The 20,475-nt window shown below is 35.5% G+C and overlaps 1 protein-coding gene across 2 annotated transcripts in view; it reads right to left on the bottom strand.

Moving 5' to 3' along the window:
• Positions 1-16,170: 16,170 nt before the first annotated feature.
• Positions 16,171-20,475, bottom strand: part of LOC117343482 — a 57,191-nt gene continuing 52,886 nt past the window's right edge. For both annotated transcript variants that reach the window (XM_033905852.1, XM_033905853.1), the window contains exon 11: positions 16,171-18,614. In XM_033905852.1, coding sequence (XP_033761743.1) covers positions 18,458-18,614 — 157 coding nt within the window. In that variant the 3' untranslated portion in view covers positions 16,171-18,457. The remainder of the gene's footprint in view (positions 18,615-20,475) is intronic.

Here is a 20,475-nt window from a genome sequence, read left to right as displayed (position 1 = left end):
CCTTGTGTCAGTGTTGTAACCTTGACACGTCATATTAACCCGTGTCAGTGTTGTAGCCTTGCACGTCAGATTAAACCTTGTGTCAGCGTTGTAGCCTTGACACGTAGGTTAACCCTTGTGTCAGTGTCGTAACCTTGACACGTCAGATTAACCCTTGTGTCAGCGTTGTAGCCTTGACACGTAGGTTAACCCTTGTGTCAGTGTCGTAACCTTGACACGCCAGATTAGCCTGTGTGTCGACCATCGCTATATAGATAACCGTCTTTGTTAGATCCCATTTATATGATATATAAATTTTATCCAATTACTGCGCCCAATTGCTTGGTCGCTTCTTCCTTCAATAATTCTGATTGGTTAACCTCTGGCCTTTGACCATTGTTTACAATTATTACTCTTACTTTTTCATTTTGCTGTCGTCTGCCATTCAAGATATCAACATGGATATGTTTTGTGGATTAATCGGAGTTAAACTTTTACAAGACTGGATGAGAAGAGTGTCTTCATGGAAAGGTCGATTAATGTTTATTTGAGTCGTACGTAATAGCATTTGATGATGGCGATGTCTAAATACAGAAATGAGATATGTGGGCCTCATTTATTGATTTTCCCCTTTTAGCTATATATTTTTTTTCAAAATATTTTCTCAGTAGATTGTAGATAAAACTATTGAAACACACATTACCTATTATCTATTGATCATATAGCTATAATTTTTATCTCTTTTCCCTTTAATCGACCCCCTGTCCCATGACAAACTTATCATATCACGCCATTGACCAATTTAGTTATCATTTCTCTTCTGTCTTTTTGTTTTATTTTATATATACTGAAACAATTTAACATTCATACGCCATACGTGTGTTCATAGTTCATTTTGATGAAAACATTCCACGTAGTAGTGTTTATTTGTAAAAAAAAAAGTGTATCAATTTTATTTATTTACTAAATGTGCACTAGTTTTGTATCAATAATTTTCAAAGTTCACGCAAATTATTATCCTGGATTCGGTTACAACAGCATTCTTTAACTGAAAGGTTTTTTTAACCTTTTCCATATAAGAAAATAATATTGTATCTGAGGAAAAGGAGAAGTGCCCTGCAGGCAGGCCGTAAGAATTGTACCTGCTGCCCCCATTGCATGATCGTAAGAGGCGACTAAATTTGGGACCTTATCTTTTCACTTCTTTCTTAACAACTTTTCTTCTTCCTAGTGTCTCCCTTGACAATGTCTCACTTTTGGCCTTTAGTTGAGCGTTTGCCGCTGTGAGGAAGGCTTTGGGTTCTGTCCCCTAGCCGAGACATACCAGAGTCTTTAAAAATGGTAGTTGCTGCTCCTGCTCAGCGCTCAGCATATTAGGAGTGGGACGACTGGTTCGCCTGTTGTCAGTATAATGTGACCGGGTGGGGTGTGCTGCTGGGTGTCTTCGGCAGTATGCTTCAGTGAGGTAGCACTATAAATCGGCAAAAGTTCCGGCCTATCACAAGGAGACTTAACACGAACATACCGCAGCCTCCCAAAACACACATACGCACTCGCAACACGCATGCATTTCGCACTCACGGGAGGCCGTCCTTAAATGACCTTAGCTGTTAATAGGACGTTAAACAAAATAAACCAAACCAAACCAAATTATTGAAAACTTCTCTTAAATTCCATAATACTCGCTTATGGAACCTTTGTATGTTGATTACATCTTCATTAAAAACAAAAGAACGTCGTCCGCAAACGTATTTTACTAACTCTGATAAGGTGTTAACATTTTCAATTGACACAAAAGTACCCCTTTTCTTCAGAATGAATCGTGCTTAAAGAGCTATCAGCTATTTTCCATTGGACAAAGTAATTGGTGAGTTGGACGTATGATACTTTATTTCATAATTCATTTTGGTTCTAATATATCTAACTCACAATATGTTTTGTATTGAATGTTGCTGATATCGTTTGTTTTTTTCTGACAGTCCTTCAAGGCCTGGTCAATGCACGAGTTATAAGATTATCTTCCTTCACCATTTGTGCTACTCTAATTTATATAATCATAATGGATCATGTTAAAGGTTAAATGTTTGAACATGTCGTATTTGTTCTGCGTTAAATATATTTAAGTCATTCAATGTACATATCAGTCATATTTTGTATCATTACACCTAAAGTATCATTAAATTGTAAGTATGTTTTTATTTTGTTAGATAGGTCTATCGCCCTATGAACATTCGGGTCACTTTAGGGTGAATTTTCCTTCTAGAATCAACCCACTGGACAGCGTACGGAAAGCCAGTCACATGACATACAGAATAACTTGTATTAAAATGTCTACATAGGGACACAGCCACAAAAATACAGGAATAAACAAAACACTCACGTTGGTCGAGGTTAAATCGTTTAGTGAAATAGTTATCTCTAAGATGATATCAAAGGCCTTCAATGACTTCAATCATTAAAACAGCCAATATACTATTGTAACCTGTTCTAATAACCTTCCTTGTGTTTCGATTCGGTCGTTTCCGTCTCTTTAGTTATCTATGCGGTAAAACTTTTTATGGGTGGCTAGCAATCCAATAATTTCCTCCTCCTCCTCTCCTCCTCCTCCTCCTCCTCTCCTCCTCCTCCTCCTCCTCCTCCTCCTGACGATCACTGACTTATACAATCAGACATGTTAAGTTCAATGGATAATGATGATATTACAAATGGTAGACAATCCTGGTGGAGTTCGAGGTTTGTGGTAGCTTGTACTTCACATTTGAATTCAAATAAATATTTACATTTATTTTATTATATAATGCACATGTATCGGATGTTCTTTGAAATTCAATATTGAAAATTATGAATTTTATTGAATTACGAGGTATTTACAACTTCCCATCTAGATTTTGAGATTTTAATTGACGTATTTCAGTTTCTTAGTCGTCTCTTAGGCATCAACACTTTAGGTCCTTTACATCACTGACGAGTCCTAATTCATCGTGGTACTATACTGCATGTAACTCTCAATTTAGTTTGAAAGAAAATGGGATAGTTTATGAGAAAACACGCACGACAAGTAAATGGTAGAGTTTGTTACATTTTAACCAAGTGAAATATCGGAAATCATTCATTCATTCTATAAGCATTCTATGAACTTTGGTAGGCTTTATGATCATTCTATCATATTTTCTTATAATTAGTTAGACACTAACTGATCCCTTGTGTTCCTAAACACTGTTAGAAAAGTATACATTGACTTTATAGCGAAAGGTGAGGGTTATAGCGTACCACCTTATCACTCACAAGGTGATCCTATGCACGCTATGATGCGTATATTGTTCCGCCCCGTAGCACTCTTCTTGTAAGATTATATAAGAATGGTTATCATTTGGGTACAAGATTAATTTGAAAACAATACGAACAGGGGTATTTCAGGGGTACGTTCTACTGACTTGGTTATTTTTCATCTGTATTGATGATATTGGAGATTCTTGATTCTCTTTTACTGGGTTGATATTTGTTTACCTCAACATAGGGAAAAGACAAACTGCACGTGCTCTTTGAAAGTGCTCTTGTTCTCAATAGGGTGACGTCTGTAACTGACCTGACTCGTAACATCGTTTACGGAGTCACACACAAACATATCTTCTTCTGCTTCATTCACAAGAGTATTACTTGTATACTGAGGTTTAACTGAGTTTGGTGTTGTATTTGACAAGCTTATCCGAACTATATTTTGTAGGGTATCAACAACGTCGTAAGGTGTAAATCGTCTGCTGCAGCCTTTTCATAATATTCATCCGCCGTCCACGTGTTGTTGTTTACAAACGTTTGCATTTGGTTCACATGTCGATTTAAAAACAGTGTAAGAGAAAAATAATCATTCGTCCCTTTTGGGGATGAGAGAGAGGGGATCGCAACCATCGGGGGAGATTGTTAATGTTAAGCCCCGTGTTTGGGAACTTAACACCCCCTCGGTTTGAGCTCCCCCTTCCTCACCCCAAAAGAGGTGAAAGATTCTATTAAACTTAAATGTCAAACTATTAGCTGCTGACATTTTATATGATGACCTTATACTTTCAATCTGGGTAAAAAATGATGTAGTATCTTTAATCTCAATAAAACAAACGTGTTATTATTCCCTAGACGGAATGGCAGTCACATATTGCATCCGGATTTATATTTAACGACTTACCTATAACAAACGTTAATCACATGGATTTCGGATTTTTTTTTTTAGTTTCTAATCACTGTAGACGAACATCTTTATAAAAGGATTAGTATCCTTAGAATATTTAAATACAATGACAAGAAATCATTTTTGATATTCAACTTTTATCTGACAACAATGGTAAACGCGGATATATCTTTGACAAATAGTATAGAGAGAATGCAGCGTCTTAGCATCGATCCGACTAGAAAAAACTCATGGTTACAGGCGTAAGACGGAGGAACAAGATAACGAAATGCAATTAGAATTGTCCGGTTTACTACGGGAAGTAACAATGATGTTATAGAATGTCATAATGGTGTAATTCAAAGAAAAGGAACCACTCTTTCGTCTGTGAAAATTTCATCCATGTACGTTTTGTATCCTCGTCAAATTTCAGGTTAATCCAAGGGTACAGCTTTCAAACCTGATATCGTCTATGCACCCAAAGGACTTCAGTGGTTGCACGGACTCTTTATATATTGATCATGATATTGGCCGTCCTCATTGGTATACGGTTCCATTGCCCATCTAGCGCCAATGTCAACCGAGTGACTTTGATTGGAGGGTTCAGTCTACACCTTATCCTTCTGTCCAGCTCGTCCCCTACATTGTTCTAACGGAGAGAGGTCAGGGCTGTATTGACCAGTGTAGGGTGGTTTGATGTGAGATAATCACGACAAATTCTCACTACAGGCGGCAAGACGTTGTCCTGCTCGAACGTTAATTGGCGTTGCTATACTAGGGGAACATCACGTGACGCTATAACTTGATCTCTATAATAAACACTTGTGAGATTTCCTTCAATAGTGACTGGGTGAGTCTAAGCAACAGCACAGCGCTCGTGGGCACGTCCAATTGCATTCGTATGACGTATCGCCCCGCAGTAAGTTGTGATGTGAGATATGGCCGCCGCGATCTTAGACCGCATAGTCGCTTATCCACTTTATCTTTATCGTAAGTGGAGAAATATAGTGACAGCCATGATAAGATCTGCAAAATCCAAATTTTTCACTTCCGTTTTAGATCAGTGCAAAGATTCCAAAACCTACTGGAATAATTATAAGAAGTTATGTCCAAATAAGCCTTCTAGTGTGCCAAGTTTTATAAAAGATCTAGATGGCAATGATATTACTGATGGGAATGAAATAGCAAATTGTTTTATTTTACCAATATAGCAAGCTAATATGTAAGAGAAGTTGGTGTTACAGAAAGCAAATTGCAAGGTAAAGTTTTTGAAATACCAAAAGTTGACATTCCTTTTACTGAAAAGTTTTTATCAAACTTAGATGTCAACAAAGCCACCAGGCTTGATAATATTAGCACAAAATTTCTGAAATACTGTGCTAAGACTATTGCTCCAGTTGTCTGTAAACTCTCTCAAAACTGGAAATAAGCAAAAGTATGCCCTCTCTTTAAAAAGGATAAAAGAGAATTGTTGTCTAATTACAGACCAATCTCGATATTGCCTGTTTTATGCAAGTGTTTAGAAAAACACATACATGTTCATTTTGTTTAAGGTTTGATGCAATAGATAAAGAAAAGCTAACTGGTGTTCTATTTTTGGATTTCCGTAAGGCTTTTGATCTTGTTAATCATCAAATTTCGCTTTCAAAACTTGAATTGTATGGATGTTCATCCAGAACAGTGCATTTCTTTAATAGCTATTTGAGCTGGAGATTTCAAGATCTAAATTTTAAGAATAAGTGATTCTCTACCCCTTTCAGTTGGTGTCCCTCAGGGATCAATACTGGGGCCATTGTTGTTTATTTTGTATGTAAACGATCTCCCCCTAGTTATGCAGATGACACTGCAGCTCAGACCCATGCGAAATATATTGATGATGTAAATAAAAACCTCAATGAGGATGCCAAGTCAGTTTCATCATGGTGTGATGTTAACAAAATGCGTATTAATACTGACAAAACTAAAGCTATGCTTGTTTCTACCTCACAGAGGAAATGTAAATTAAAAGGTGAACTATCTGTTGTCATCAACAATGTAAATATTGAAAGCATGAAAAGCTGTTAGGAGTATCAGTTGGGATTACCAGTTCTCAAATTATGTAGAAAAATCTCATGTCAATTTTTTCAAATGAAAAAGATAAGACCATTTTTAAGCCAGACTTCCTGTATTACGTTTTTAACTGTTTTATCAATCCTCATATTGACTACTGTGCTAATGTCTGGGGCAACAGTACAAACAAGAATATTGTTAAGTTGGAGCGCCTTCAGAAGAGAGCAGCCAGACTTATTTTGAATAGTGACTTTTTAACTCCATCTTATGACATTTTTAAATTACTAATATGGCTGCCTTTTACCAAAAGGATTTTATATAGTCAGTCTGTTTTTATGTACAATATACTTAACAATCTAGCTCCACAAAATTTAAATTGTTTTACTAGCATATCGGATGTCCATTGTAGGTCTACCAGATTCTAAACCACAAATGTTTTTTACTTACCATCTCATAGTACAAATACTTTCAAAAAGTCTTTTAAATATCATGTAGCTCATACATGGAATCTTTAACCTAGTAATGTGAGAAACTGTTCAATACTTTTATCTTTTAAGAAAGCAGCAAAGAGCTTTGTATGGGGTAATCTATAATCCTGCTGTGGATGTTCTTTTTATCCTTTACATTTAATGACAGCTCCAAAATTATGTTGTTTTTTTTATATCATATGTGCCTTGTTTAATGTTATAGTATTATTCTTCTATTCCGTATCTTGACCATGTGTAAGACGAGTTTTTAAGCTCAACATTTTATCAAGTATAAATAAAGACCATTATTATCATCATTATTATTAGAACATGATGACGCCCTATTATGTTTGTTGTCGTTTCCATGGTTGTGAGGACGCGGTTGCGCCAGTGCGAAAGTCGTATTACACGATCCCGCTGACGCGTCGTCGAACGAGTCCGCCTAGTGTGGGGACGGTCTGTAGCATGGAGTCTCCGGGCATGACGGCAAATGGTCGATGGATGGATGGATGTGACATAATCTTGCGAACTGCTGTACATAAGAAGTGCATTGACACGACCCTTCTGAACTTTCAAAAGTCCTAACATTTTTAAGGCTAATTCTTTGTGTTCAAAATATCGGAAATAAAGACATATATGTCTGAGAAGTTGTTCAGGTGAGCAATTTTAAACAGATCCTACAGACCAGGCTCGGGATATCGTGATTTTTTCGTTATCATTTGAAAAGTCGTTATGGGCAGGCTGTGTTACGCATCAGTAAATTTGAATAATGTGCCATAGAACCGAATCTATGGTGGACAAAACGTTGCCAAGTTTCAAAGGTGTACGTCAAACATTTAGTCTACAATGCAGATTTTTTGACGATCGAGTTTCTTTTATCTTTTCAGTATATTTTATATGAAGAAACTGGTTCGGTAAAAGAAGCTGCATTGAAGTAAAATTTCCGTAAAATGTTAATATTAAAAGTCTTTCCCATGCTTATGATTCAATTCATCTGTATATTTACACTAAAGACGTTCCTCTTCCCAATTCAAACAACTCTTTCGAACACTTAGGTCAGAGTGGTGTAATATGAAGTGCCTGTTTTCCTCAACGACATTCATAAAAACAACAAGACGAACTATTGAACTTACATGAGCCGGTTGTCCCTGATCCATGTACAAATAAAATGGCGAGAGAAAATAAAGATTACCCTGTGTTAATTGAGAAGTTGTGCTATCAATTTAAACTGTATTGTCCTTGCTACAATAACCAAAGACACCTTCTTATGAACTTCATCTCTGCTCTGAATGACACCATTTAATTAACTGCATCACTGCCCTGAATGACACCATCTAATGAATTATTTCACGGCCCTGAATGACACCATTCATCTCACTAAAGACTTCTCAATAGATATTCAGGTCTTGATATAAACATAAATATTTCTGTCCTTGAGATGTCAGTGCATGCTCTAGACGTGTTTATTAAACTCTATCAAACTAAAATGTATATGTATCTTTACAATGTGTACTTGCATCTAACACAACGGAGATCAGTGAAAGCGCATGCTATCTCTACAGTTCATCTAGCTACGCATCATCAGCTGAAATATACATAATGTATATATCACACCTTTTATAATTCAATTTTATCATTGTGTGATTGATAGTCAAAAGCATACATTATATTAATGCACTAGATCAATGGTTTGGTGGTTTGTATATGACGAATATATACATATATATATATACTGTTTACGACTGTGAATAAAGGAATTTTAGAGGCTTTGCTTATTCTGCACTAAACCTAAAAAAATCTTAAATGAACCTGGTTTTTATTACAAAAAATGTGTTTTTTATTAAACAGGCTTTCTTCCTCCGAGAAGTTACTACGCATTTCTTCTGATGATTTTACAAGCAGCGACGTCGTCTATAATGTTACAGGAGAGAAAAATCATTTTTTATCCAATAGGAATGTTCCTGTTTTATCCAATGGAAATGCTTGCGTTTTATGTTTGTTTTATCCTGTTGCAGCAGGATTAAATAATTACACAACCAAATGTGAAAAAGAAAAACGGATTTGCTCCACCAATGCCACCCACTGAATAACATTATTTCCGGTTGAAATCTAAAATCTTTGTCTAACTGGTTTCTAATTGTCTGCTACAACAATGTATAACTTTCAATAAATGCGTAATGTTATTTAAAAGGCATGGTGCTGTTGCATAATTCTTGTTTACTTCCTTGTCGAGAGAATGAACTCGTTAATAATACCTTTAATACGATACTGGGAACAATTCAGCAACAACAGTTGATGTCGTAAATTGCTGACATCAAATCAGGCTCCTACGCCGACAGATATTGATGAAACACTTGGTTAACAATTGCCGTGTTTCACCGCTGGCAGTGTGGGTGAACGGAAATAATTTCTACTGAATTAATCTATCATTGACGTATGTATTATTAGCGGTAATAAGTATTACAAAAGAAATGCATTTCCTCTACCGCCCACTGCAAGGTTAAAGGGCAAAACCTCACGAACACTAACAAAGGACAATGACGAACTGAACCTGATAGTTCTGATGTAACATAATTATTATTACAATCGCATCCATCAAAAGTGCTGTAACTAGAGAGATATCTAAATAGTTTTGGTGTATGAGAACCGGAAGTGGTTTGTAAATTCTGCTATAAAATGACAAAGCTTAACTGTGGTTGAAAATTCAGGTGTATTTTTTCTGTACAATATGTTATTAAGATACATATTTTGACTCATAATTTGTGTAATTGATATCACAATCAGATGTAATAAGATTTGATAATATTGTTTTGGTATTTTTTTATATAAAATAATGAGCCTCGTCTTACAGGTATCTGGTAGGTGACATAGAAATGCCCTGAGAACCGCTGTATAATTTTAAACATTCTACAATCAAAATTCAGTTAATCCAAGCAAAAGTGTTCTGTGGGCGAATTCTATTCACCCTATAATAGTTTTTCTCATATAATAAATTAATAACTTATATGCTATTAATTTTCCAAAGTCACCTCCCAAATAACCATAAATTCTAGTTGCACACATGTATTAATGGAAAGCCATGATGATCATTCACGCTCTCCTTACATTAAAATGACCCTTGGACTGAACCAGGGGAATCCTTGTGACATCAGTGTATAAAAAATGTTAAATAAAAAACAAAACAAAAATCGCCGCATTTGTTTTTATCCTGAGATTTGTCACGGAGCCAAGAACGAATCTACAATAACGTACACTACACATAAACTACTTGTTAACATATCGAGTATACGTTAACTTGCCCAATAATGCATTCAGTTGAACAAATCAGCAAAACATTCTCATAAAAACTTATCAATATAAAGAAACATACAACTAAATACTTAATTTCAAAATATAGCAATAAGGATACAATTTAACGAAACATCGATAAAATTCAGATCGGTGAAGCTGATAATGTTCAAGAAATACGGAGCAAGCTAACCAGCAATCCAATACACGTCCGGCAACATCGGAATTCAAGTCTATTTCTTTTTCTCCTCTAGATAAGTTCAAACGAATCAATTCCTTTCTTCAGGTTTTGCCGATTCTATTCTCTTTTCCGTTTCTTTAAGGCAGAATCTCTGTATTTTTGCAGATCAACGCTTTCGGCGTCGGCGGTCCGCCATTATGTGTTAACTGATAACCCGACCGTTGCATTACATATTATTATTGAAAATAGGTAAATTTGCACAGAAACTTGGTCCGTCGGACCTTGTTATTACTTTTGGGAATTTCCCGCATACTTTCATAAATACACATTTTCCTCCATATCATCCCTTGATACGGGATAATTTGTAAGATATATATTAAGTCTTAAAACTGTAAAGAGGTCAACATGCAAACATATGGAGCAATATCTAATTTCCAAAAAATACTCTAATGCGCTTCATATGTCATGATAAAATCTATTTCAAGTGTTACAAAATATACAGAACAGATAGCATCTCGAGCAAATAGGTAATAATATACGGATGGTATATGCGTGAGAGTATAAAACCCAGACGTAAACGGGTGAATTTTAATCTCCTTGAATTTGGTCAGGTTTTTTTTTTTTTTTTTTTTTACTTCCTGGTTAGAGATGGTAAGCTGTTCTACAAAGGGGCAGCTATTTTTGCGAAACACACACCGGTATAATCAGTAGCTGTTCCATTTATTGTTTTGTATGCGTGCATCAGAATACCTTGCAAGGAATAAAACATTTGTGTTATATACTCTTTCGAGAACAGATAACCAGGCTTGCTGTAGTGTTCTGGACCCTCTGCAGACAATAGTGTTAACCTGTTTCTTCGTATTCAATGAACTATCAAAGTCTACACCAATGTTTCTCACTGTCTGAACTGCCTTATTAGCTAGGACACCAACATTAGCCAGGAGACAAATAATAATAATAAGTAATATAATATGATTGTGATTTGTACTGAATTTATATTTTATGTAAAGAGACTTGGACGGAAAAAACGCTACTTGACATGAGCATGGAGTGTCGCAGTTTTACAAAACCAAGCATAAGATAGGAACAGGTATTGCTGAATTTTCCTAGGAGTTCTTTCTCTGAACAAGGAAGTAAGGAAAATTTTACAGCAACATGTAATTAAATAACATTAAGAAATTGTTGAAATAGACAATTAGACGGCAGATAGATAAAGATCCGGGATTTCAACCGGAAACGTGTATAATGTTATTCAGTAGCTGCCATTGGTGGAACATGTTTAGCATTTCTATTGGATAAAACACAATGTAACCCCCCTGTATCATAGATAACGTCTCTGTGTAACTTCACTAGATGAATTGCGTAGTAATTTCTCAGAGGAAATTGTCTGTTATATAAAACCGCATCATAAAACAAGTTTCATTTGTTTACAAAATGTGCCTTGTTTTAAAAAATTTCGACAGTAAGCATTGGGATAATATACATTGTACCAAACTGTGCTCTTCACATAGCTGACTTGTTTTTTTTTGTTTTTTTTTTTTTTTGTTAGTTGTTTTTACTTTTTAAAAAAAAAATTTAAGGCTGAATGATCAGCTATCGCTGAAATCGTCGAAACATGTAAAACTGAGTCTCAGTTTCAATCAACCCGATGACCAGTAAGAAATATTTCATAGACAAAGCTTTAACTTCCTGCGCCCTCCAAGTCCGTTAACCTTCTCCACGGTGACTTCAAAGCTTCAGGATATGGTTGTGCCTCAATTTATTTATAATATGGCCGACATAAACATGTATGCGATCCCATAATCCTTCCGTATAGTAAGGGAAATAACTCTAATTACAAAAGTCTATCGAGGGTCACCAGACATGCCCTCTGGCTAGGGTCTTCATACGATTTGTCCCTGGGTGCCATTGAGGGAATGAGCACACGACTACCACAATTCAGACTTCCTTCCTCAACATTCAGTTCTATACGAATGCTGTAGTATGATCTCATCTAGATAGCTTTGTTTTTGGATGCCATCCACATTTTGTGTAGCTTAATACATTGCCAGGCAGTGGATCTTGCCTAGTCCATGACCTCATTTATTCTTCTCTTCTTTGATTGGTGAGTGGTCTAGCTGTTCCATATGATTATTATTCTTATCTCACATGAAACAAGAGGTTTGCTCGGTTTCTATTGTACTGGCAGTAAACCGAGACCGTTCGCGTAGTTATTTTACCCTTTCTATAGATTAGTGCATATTCATAGGCGGATAATGTTAGTGTCCAAAGTTGTTTTTGTGAAGACGCGTGGTCTGTGAAAAGCAAGAACTGCTTTCCTTACATATATTGATGGAATTTCCTGACTCCGAACACAATTGACAGACCCTCCTTCTCTAAATGGAAGTATTTTTTCTCTGTGGGCGATAAGGCACGCGACGCGCAACATACACAACTCTCTGATCATATTTCCAAAATTCGGAGAATGTTCTGATCAAAATATCTACCTTGATCTCGGCTCCTTTATATCTCAGCAGTTCCAGTGTGTGCTTTTACGGATTACTGACAGTGATGTTCCAATATCTATTTGCATTTCTTATTCAACTTTCACCATAGTTTAGTAGGGATATTTGGTGTGACTTACACGAAGCATAGTGTATACTTCTAATTTCGCATCCTTTTCGTCATACAGGTAGTGTGTAGGTTCCCTTTGTGTTGTGTTTTCTCAGGTCCTTTGTAGTTACTTCCATCATTACTCATAACTAGTCACTTCCTACTGATATATCCACTTTTCCACAATCATAGCATTCGGTGTCTTTATGCCAACAAACAGAATGAGGATGATGTTTCCCTGATTTAAAACACTTCCTTTTATCCTGATTCTCCGGTCTTCCAGTGTGTACTGTATATCTCCCCCTTTGGGTCCCCTTAATATCCTGGAGTTTGTGTCTGACCTTGATCTTGTTTCTGTAAATATGCTGCGTTCTTTGCCACCGTTTCCAGTGCAACCGCTATTTGGCTTTGCCGAAAGCCGATTCTGATTCTGAGAGTAATATACGCTGAATGCAGTCACCATTTACATCACTTTCTGTATCACAAAAATTGCAATCTCCCGCCAACCATCTTAGCTCAGAAACACGGCGACGGTCTTGCTCGGCGCTCTGAATCGACTGTCGAATTTGAAATGGTGAACGATCAAACGGTCTGGTTGGTGATGTTTCAGAATCAACTCCTTCGACTTATTAAAAGTATTTTCTTTGGGCTTTACTGGAGCCAATAAATTACTCATCAGTTTTTAGATTTTTCTTTCAAATACTGATAACAAAATGTGCGATCCCATAATACATCATTATACTAAGTGAAGTTACTCAAAGTTAAATACTTATTAGGTTGAGCTTTACTAATTTACAAGAGACCAAGTTTTCAACCTCTGTTTCAAATAACTGCCTGACGTGTCAGATATATTACACTTTATACCAAGTCTCCAATCTCAGTTTCAAATAACTCGATGAGTTGTCAGAGATATAGCAAAGACCAAGTCTCTTGTCTCAGTTTAAGATAACTCGTTGACGTGTCAGAAAAAGACGAAGTCTTCAATCTCAGATTTAAATGTATCGACGACATCGAGATCTTTAAATCAATGTAACTGCAGTATTTTTTTCTCGTTTCATTACTTTGGGGTTAAATTACCGTTTAGTGCGTCGATACTCTCATGTAGTATTATTTTCTAATTTCCATAAAGAACATAGAAAAGGCACATATGTTGGTATCACATTTAAACAGGAATTTAATAATAAATATAGTACATACCGCTTAATAATGAATATAAACTCTATCATACAGCTGTTTCGTTCTTCTGGTGCGATTTTTTTTATTGCATTAACGTTGAAATAAAGTATATATCTCTATACCAATGTTCATGTAGAGAGTTATATATCATTGCTACGGAGGTATGCGTATTTATGGAAATTTATTATAATGTGTTTTCATATTCTATCGAAAACCCAAATTTATTGTACTTTCATGGTATTTTGGAAACAAGCGTGATAACATTATGTTCGCTAAAAGTGGTAAAATTGGTAGGTAGTTTTTACTACTAGTTTACATTTTTGTCTGCAATTCATGTGCGTCATATATATACTTCTTTTTTTACCGCAGATGATTATTACTGGTATCAAGGTGATATATCGAGGTCACAGTCAGAGACGTCTCTCCAGGTTCTGACTAAGGGAATGACCTCGGAGACGTCGGCGTGAACACCTCCTGTCTGTTGGGTAACCATACAGATGTTAGTAGGTATAAGTCGTCATTAGTTATATTGTTTACTCCAATGTTAATACACATTTTATACCAAGAATATTGTAGTCCAGATTATCATCATCAGTCACCTTGTATTAACATTCTTACTAAGTAACTAAATACATTGCCTTGCCGTGGTTTTTTTCTGGATTCATCGTCATATCAACAACACGTGTCATTTCGAGGCGAAGTTATATCGATACAACATCGATTGTTGAATTGTTTTAGAATTTGAAATATCGTAATACGACTGTAACACTGGTTATTTTCATTCGTGGTCGGGTAGCACAGTGGTTACACTTTTACCTATGCGGTCTGGGTTCGATTCCCCGATCGGACGTGAAATGGTATGAGGTCAGCTGCCCGACCACGTGGGTTTTCCCCTGGTACTCCGCTTTCCTTCCAAAGTAAGACCCCGCGCGCGCTTCCATCCGGTCCAACTAGCGTGATTAATATAAGTTAATATAACTTGTTTCCCGATTGTTTACATTATCATTAAAAAGACCAGCTTAGTATAATTAAAAGTACAAATGCTTGGTTAGCAATTAACCGCAATAGTAAACAAACAAATCTGTGAGTAGAAATATATATAAATAAGTTCGTATTCCAAAAATGTTACAATTCGGCCCAAGCAAAGATGTGTTGTAGTGTTTAACAAACAAGAATCCATTTTTCTGATGCCCTGCCTGAAGATACAATCACGTATCATTCTAATAGTCTGGTTTTTATATCTGAAGCAAGGATTGCAGACTTATAATAACTGTTGATCTAAATTGAAGCCTGGTTTTGCGGCCTACGGTCTTTGTCATTGTGTAATCTTCCACGTAACCCATTATTATCTCAGACAAGCATTCTACCCTTCCTTAGCGATGATCTTCGCATTAAGTGAATCTTTTATGGGCTTCCATTTCACAAAATTTCATTCTTCTGTCATGAAAAATAGGAAATTGATGATATAGAATTGTGGGCGATATGACATTGGTAATATGATAAGTATGCAATGTATCATGTATGTCATTACAGTGAAACCAGCAGGAAGTTAATTCATACATGCTCTTTACCAATATGCTTTTAAATGGGCTACTAAACGTTGTGTTTCTATATATGACTATAAATGCGCATATTAGTAATAAAACTTGCCTCCGTTATGTATAATGTTTTCGTTATAGTCGATCCTAAATTGGCGCCATAGCAACATAGAACTCGGCGAAATTAATGAATACTGAATTAGGTGGTCGGGTTCCACAATGGAAACGCGTTTGCCTTTATGAATATTTGTCCTGTTTTAGAGCTCTCGTGAGCTTGTTAATTCTAAAGATTTTATTTACTAATAATTTAGCTGATTGAGAAAAGTTTTACCCGATTTCAGGGTACCCTAATACTGTAGCTGACTTTTGTGATACGTTTTACCCGATTTCAGGGTAACTGATTATTGAGAAACTTTTTACCTGATTTCAGGGTAATCTAATACTGTAGCTGATTACTGAGAAAATTTCTACCCGATTTTACCCATTTTTACCCATTTTCAACATTACATCTGACTTTATCATTTCCTCTTTAACGCCGATGATATTTTGAATATTTGTATTTCAATAATACTTTACCATACTGAATTAATATCCAAAATATTTATTTTCCTACAATGATTAAAAAAAAACTAAAATTACGTCTGCTTAAGTTATATGTCAAGTATCAATTACGTTTGAAAACATCCAGATGACCCTGTTTATACTAAAACAAATACTTGAAATAAATACAGGAAACAAACATAAATGAGAATATATTTTAATCCGTTGACAACTGTTTCTATAGTGACTGGATTTCCTTTGGCGTTGACAAAGTAACCATTATAAACATGTAAGTAACATAAAAGTGGAATACATATGTCCTATAAACTTTCGCGGATAATGTAATATTTTCAACATATGTATTCATTTTGGCTATGAGTATAAAGTACATGAGGTGAAAAAACCAATGTATCTGCATCACTAGCCAAAAGTTCATTGGATGAAAACTTTTAAAAATTTTATATTCTTGATGTTTTTATGAAATGAAAACCATTTATAAGACAGAAAATGGAACTTTTTATCTATATTGGTTCATGTCAACATAATCATAATCAAAGCAAACAGACGAACTACATAACACGATATCAAAGATCTAGGTCAGGCGTAAGACAAATGGTGACGGCATACAACATGGTGTGACATGACGTCATAAAACAAAGTAAACATGACGTCATATCATCATTGAACACACATAAAATAACATAGCATTTGATGACGTCATGGATTAAGCAGGCAAAGACGTAAAATAACATCGTATTTCAGGTACACAACACTTGAAATAACGTGGTATAACCGTTACAATGATATATATTATGCGAGCACACATACAAAACATATATGATGACGTCACCGCATGGTAAATCATACACACATTGTATCGGATGACTAGCACACATACAAAACATCAAATATGATGACGTCATCGCAGGGTAAATCATACACACATTGTATCGGATGACGAGCACACATACAAAACATCAAATATGATGACGTCATCGCAAGGTAAATCATACACACATTGTATCGGATGACGAGCACACACACAAAACATCAAATATGATGACGTCATCGCAAGGTAAATCATACACACATTGTATCGGATGACGAGCACACATACAAATCATTTAATATGATGACGTCACCAAATGGCAAATCATCCACACATTATATCGGATGACATCATATAATTCACAGGGGCAGTTATGAATTAGTGACATAGTGACATGTCTTCTGCAGTGTTAGCACAATAATGTAAAAATGTTCACGTATAAGAATTGTCACAAGTGTCTGTTATATCACAGAAAGATGAATGGGCGTCGACACACAGGGATTGTGTAATGGCCTTAGTGTAAAACATCCTCAACTGTACAAAACACGAATGCCTCATTAAAAGTCTGTCCATTTGTTCTGTATATGTATAAAGCAATGCATTGTTACGATAATCTTATCCTGATCCCCTCCAGTCAGATTGGCACTGAAGTTAATGTTTCCGTCGACAGTGGTATACATGTTAAGTGATATTCGGGGAAATGTGATCTTCACAGTATTTTTTTCTCTTTTTTTTTGTGTAAATGGTTGTCGAAATATTCCAGGAAAAAGAGGTATATATCTGACATTTCCTTCCTTCAACGTTCTTACAGGCTCGGTACCAAGCCAGTGAGACATTTTGCAACATGTGTCTGTGTTCTGCGTTTACTGTCAAACATGTACCTTGCGCACATTTGTATATCTCTACTTTCTGAAGGAGCCCAAAATACAGCTACCGGTATGCTTTGTATGTGGAAAGCATACATACAGGACACTATTTCAAGGCTTCTCTTTGGTTTTATGTGTTGGGCTGGTAGTATAATTGATCCTGATTTGAGCACAGTTCATTTAAATGATGTTTCAGAATAGCCATGTCGTTTTATCTACCTCCTGGGGAATCGTGCTTCAGGCACGCCTGACTTCTGTTGTGCAAGACGACGCACAGAACGCCAATCTCCAAAATGACGCTTGTGGTATCAGTGAGGAGAATTTTTTAAAGCAACAGATAGTGTCGGAATAATATGAATGAGTGATATCCGAGGCAGACGTCCGCGAAGCACCTCAGTCTAAGGAAACACTACTTATCTAATCGTACATATATCATTGTGATAATCATGTAGCATAGGCCAAAGCAAAATAGCAAGTGATGGTCTGTGCGTCTGTAGAGGGAAGGTCACAATCCATCAATAACACACTGCTGTCTGTTGTCAATATTTATAAATCTCTCACATCCTGTTCTTGGTGATCTAGTTAAATCCGTCGTTATTGGATACTGATGTGAATCTCTCGTCAAACGTCACTTTCGGGTAATCAAGAAAATATACTTCACTGATACTTAAATGCTCATTCGTGAACCGATTATTTAAACATGATTTATAAACGCAGAAAATGCAGTCTCCTTATGACAAGGACAGACAGACGGGCTATCAATAATATAAATCCAGGTTATCTGTTTGATAAGTCATGTAGATAAGTAATCGCGTTGTTTCAAGTCCTGGTAGATTTCCCAGAATTCCTCAGGTGTGATTTTGTGCAGGAAGTCAGCTTCTAGTTCCGGCCTTAGTCTGTCAACGCTTTCCAACATCGTCAGGCGTGGTCCAGAATACACGTCAGTTCGCCTGCAATGGTAAACATCAGTATTGATAAAACAATGTTTCAGTGATAAAAGTGTTATTCTGATATATAAGCTCTCATTATAACTAAATAGGGGGCAAGGACTCTGTCTCGAGAGAGAGAGAGAGAAAGTTAACGTTATAGTTGATGTTAAGACAGCCAGTGTATGTGTTATAGTTAACTTTACGACAGACAGTTAATGTTATAGTGAATGTTAAGAAAGACAACTAATGTTATAGTTAATGCTACGACAGACAAATAATGTTATAGTTAATGTAACGCCAGTAAAATAATAAAATTGTTAATGTTACGACGGACACAATATTATAGTTAATGTTATGGCAGATAAATAATGTCAAAGTTAATGTTACGGCAGATAAATAATGTCAAAGTTAATGTTACGGCAGATAAATAATGCTATAGTTAATGTTACGACAGACAGTTAACGTTATAGTTAATGTTACGACAGACAGTTAACGTTATAGTTAATGTTACGACAGACAGTTAACGTTATAGTTAATGTTACGACAGACAGTTAACGTTATAGTTAACATTATAGTTAATGTTATGACAGACAGTTAACGTTATATTCAATGTTACAACAAACAGTTAACGTTATAGTTAATGTTACAACAAACAGGTAACGTTATAGTTAATGTTACGACAGACAGTTAACGTTATATTTAATGTTACAACAAACAGTTAACGTTATAGTTAATGTTACAACAGACAGTTAACGTTATAGTTAACGTTACGACAGACAGTTAACGTTATAGTTAATGTTACAACAGACACTTAACGTTATAGTTAATGTTACAACAGACACTTAACGTTATAGTTAATGTTACGACAGACGGTTAACGTTATATTTAATGTTACAACAAACAGTTAACGTTATAGTTAATGTTACAACAAACAGTTAACGTTATAGTTAACGTTACAACAGCCAGTTAACGTTATGTTAATGTTACGACAGACACTTAACGTTATAGTTAATGTTATAGTTAATGTTACGACAGACAGTTAACGTTATATTTAATGTTACAACAAACAGTTTACGTTATAGTTAATGTTACAACAGACAGTAAACGTTATAGTTAATGTTACGACAGACAGTTAACGTTATAGTTAATGTTACAACAGACAGTTAACGTTATAGTTAATGTTACGACAGACAGTTAACGTTATAGTTAATGTTACGACAGATAGTTAACGTTATAGTTAACGTTATAGTTAATGTTACAACAGACAGTTAACGTTATAGTTAATGTTACGACAGACAGTTAACGTTATAGTTAATGTTACTACAGACAGTTAACGTTATAGTTAATGTTACAACAGAGAGTTAACGTTATAGTTAATGTTACGACAGATAGTTAACGTTATAGTTAACGTTATAGTTAATGTTACAACAGACAGTTAACGTTATAGTTAATGTTAAGACAGACAGTTAACGTTATATTTAATGTTACTACAGACAGTTAACGTTATAGTTGATGTTACAACAGAGAGTTAACGTTATAGTTAATGTTATGACAGACAGTTAACGTTATAGTTAATGTTTCAACAGACAGTTAACATTATAGTTAATGTTACGACAGACAGTTAACATTATAGTTAATGTTACGACAGACAGTTAACGTTATAGTTAATGTTACAACAGACACTTAACGTTGTAGTTAATGTTAAAACAAAAAGTTAACGGTTTAGTTAATGTTATAACAGAGAGTTAACGTTATAGTTAATGTTATGACAGTCAGTTAACGTTATAGTTAATGTTAAGACAGTTAACGTTATAGTTAATGTTATGACAGACAGTTAACGTTATAGTTAATGTTACGACAAACAGTTAACGTTATAGTTAAT

This window comes from Pecten maximus, chromosome 15 (genome assembly GCF_902652985.1).
Source record: "Pecten maximus chromosome 15, xPecMax1.1, whole genome shotgun sequence".
Lineage (NCBI taxonomy): Eukaryota > Metazoa > Mollusca > Bivalvia > Pectinida > Pectinidae > Pecten > Pecten maximus.
This window is presented reverse-complemented; position numbering and strand designations above follow the sequence as displayed.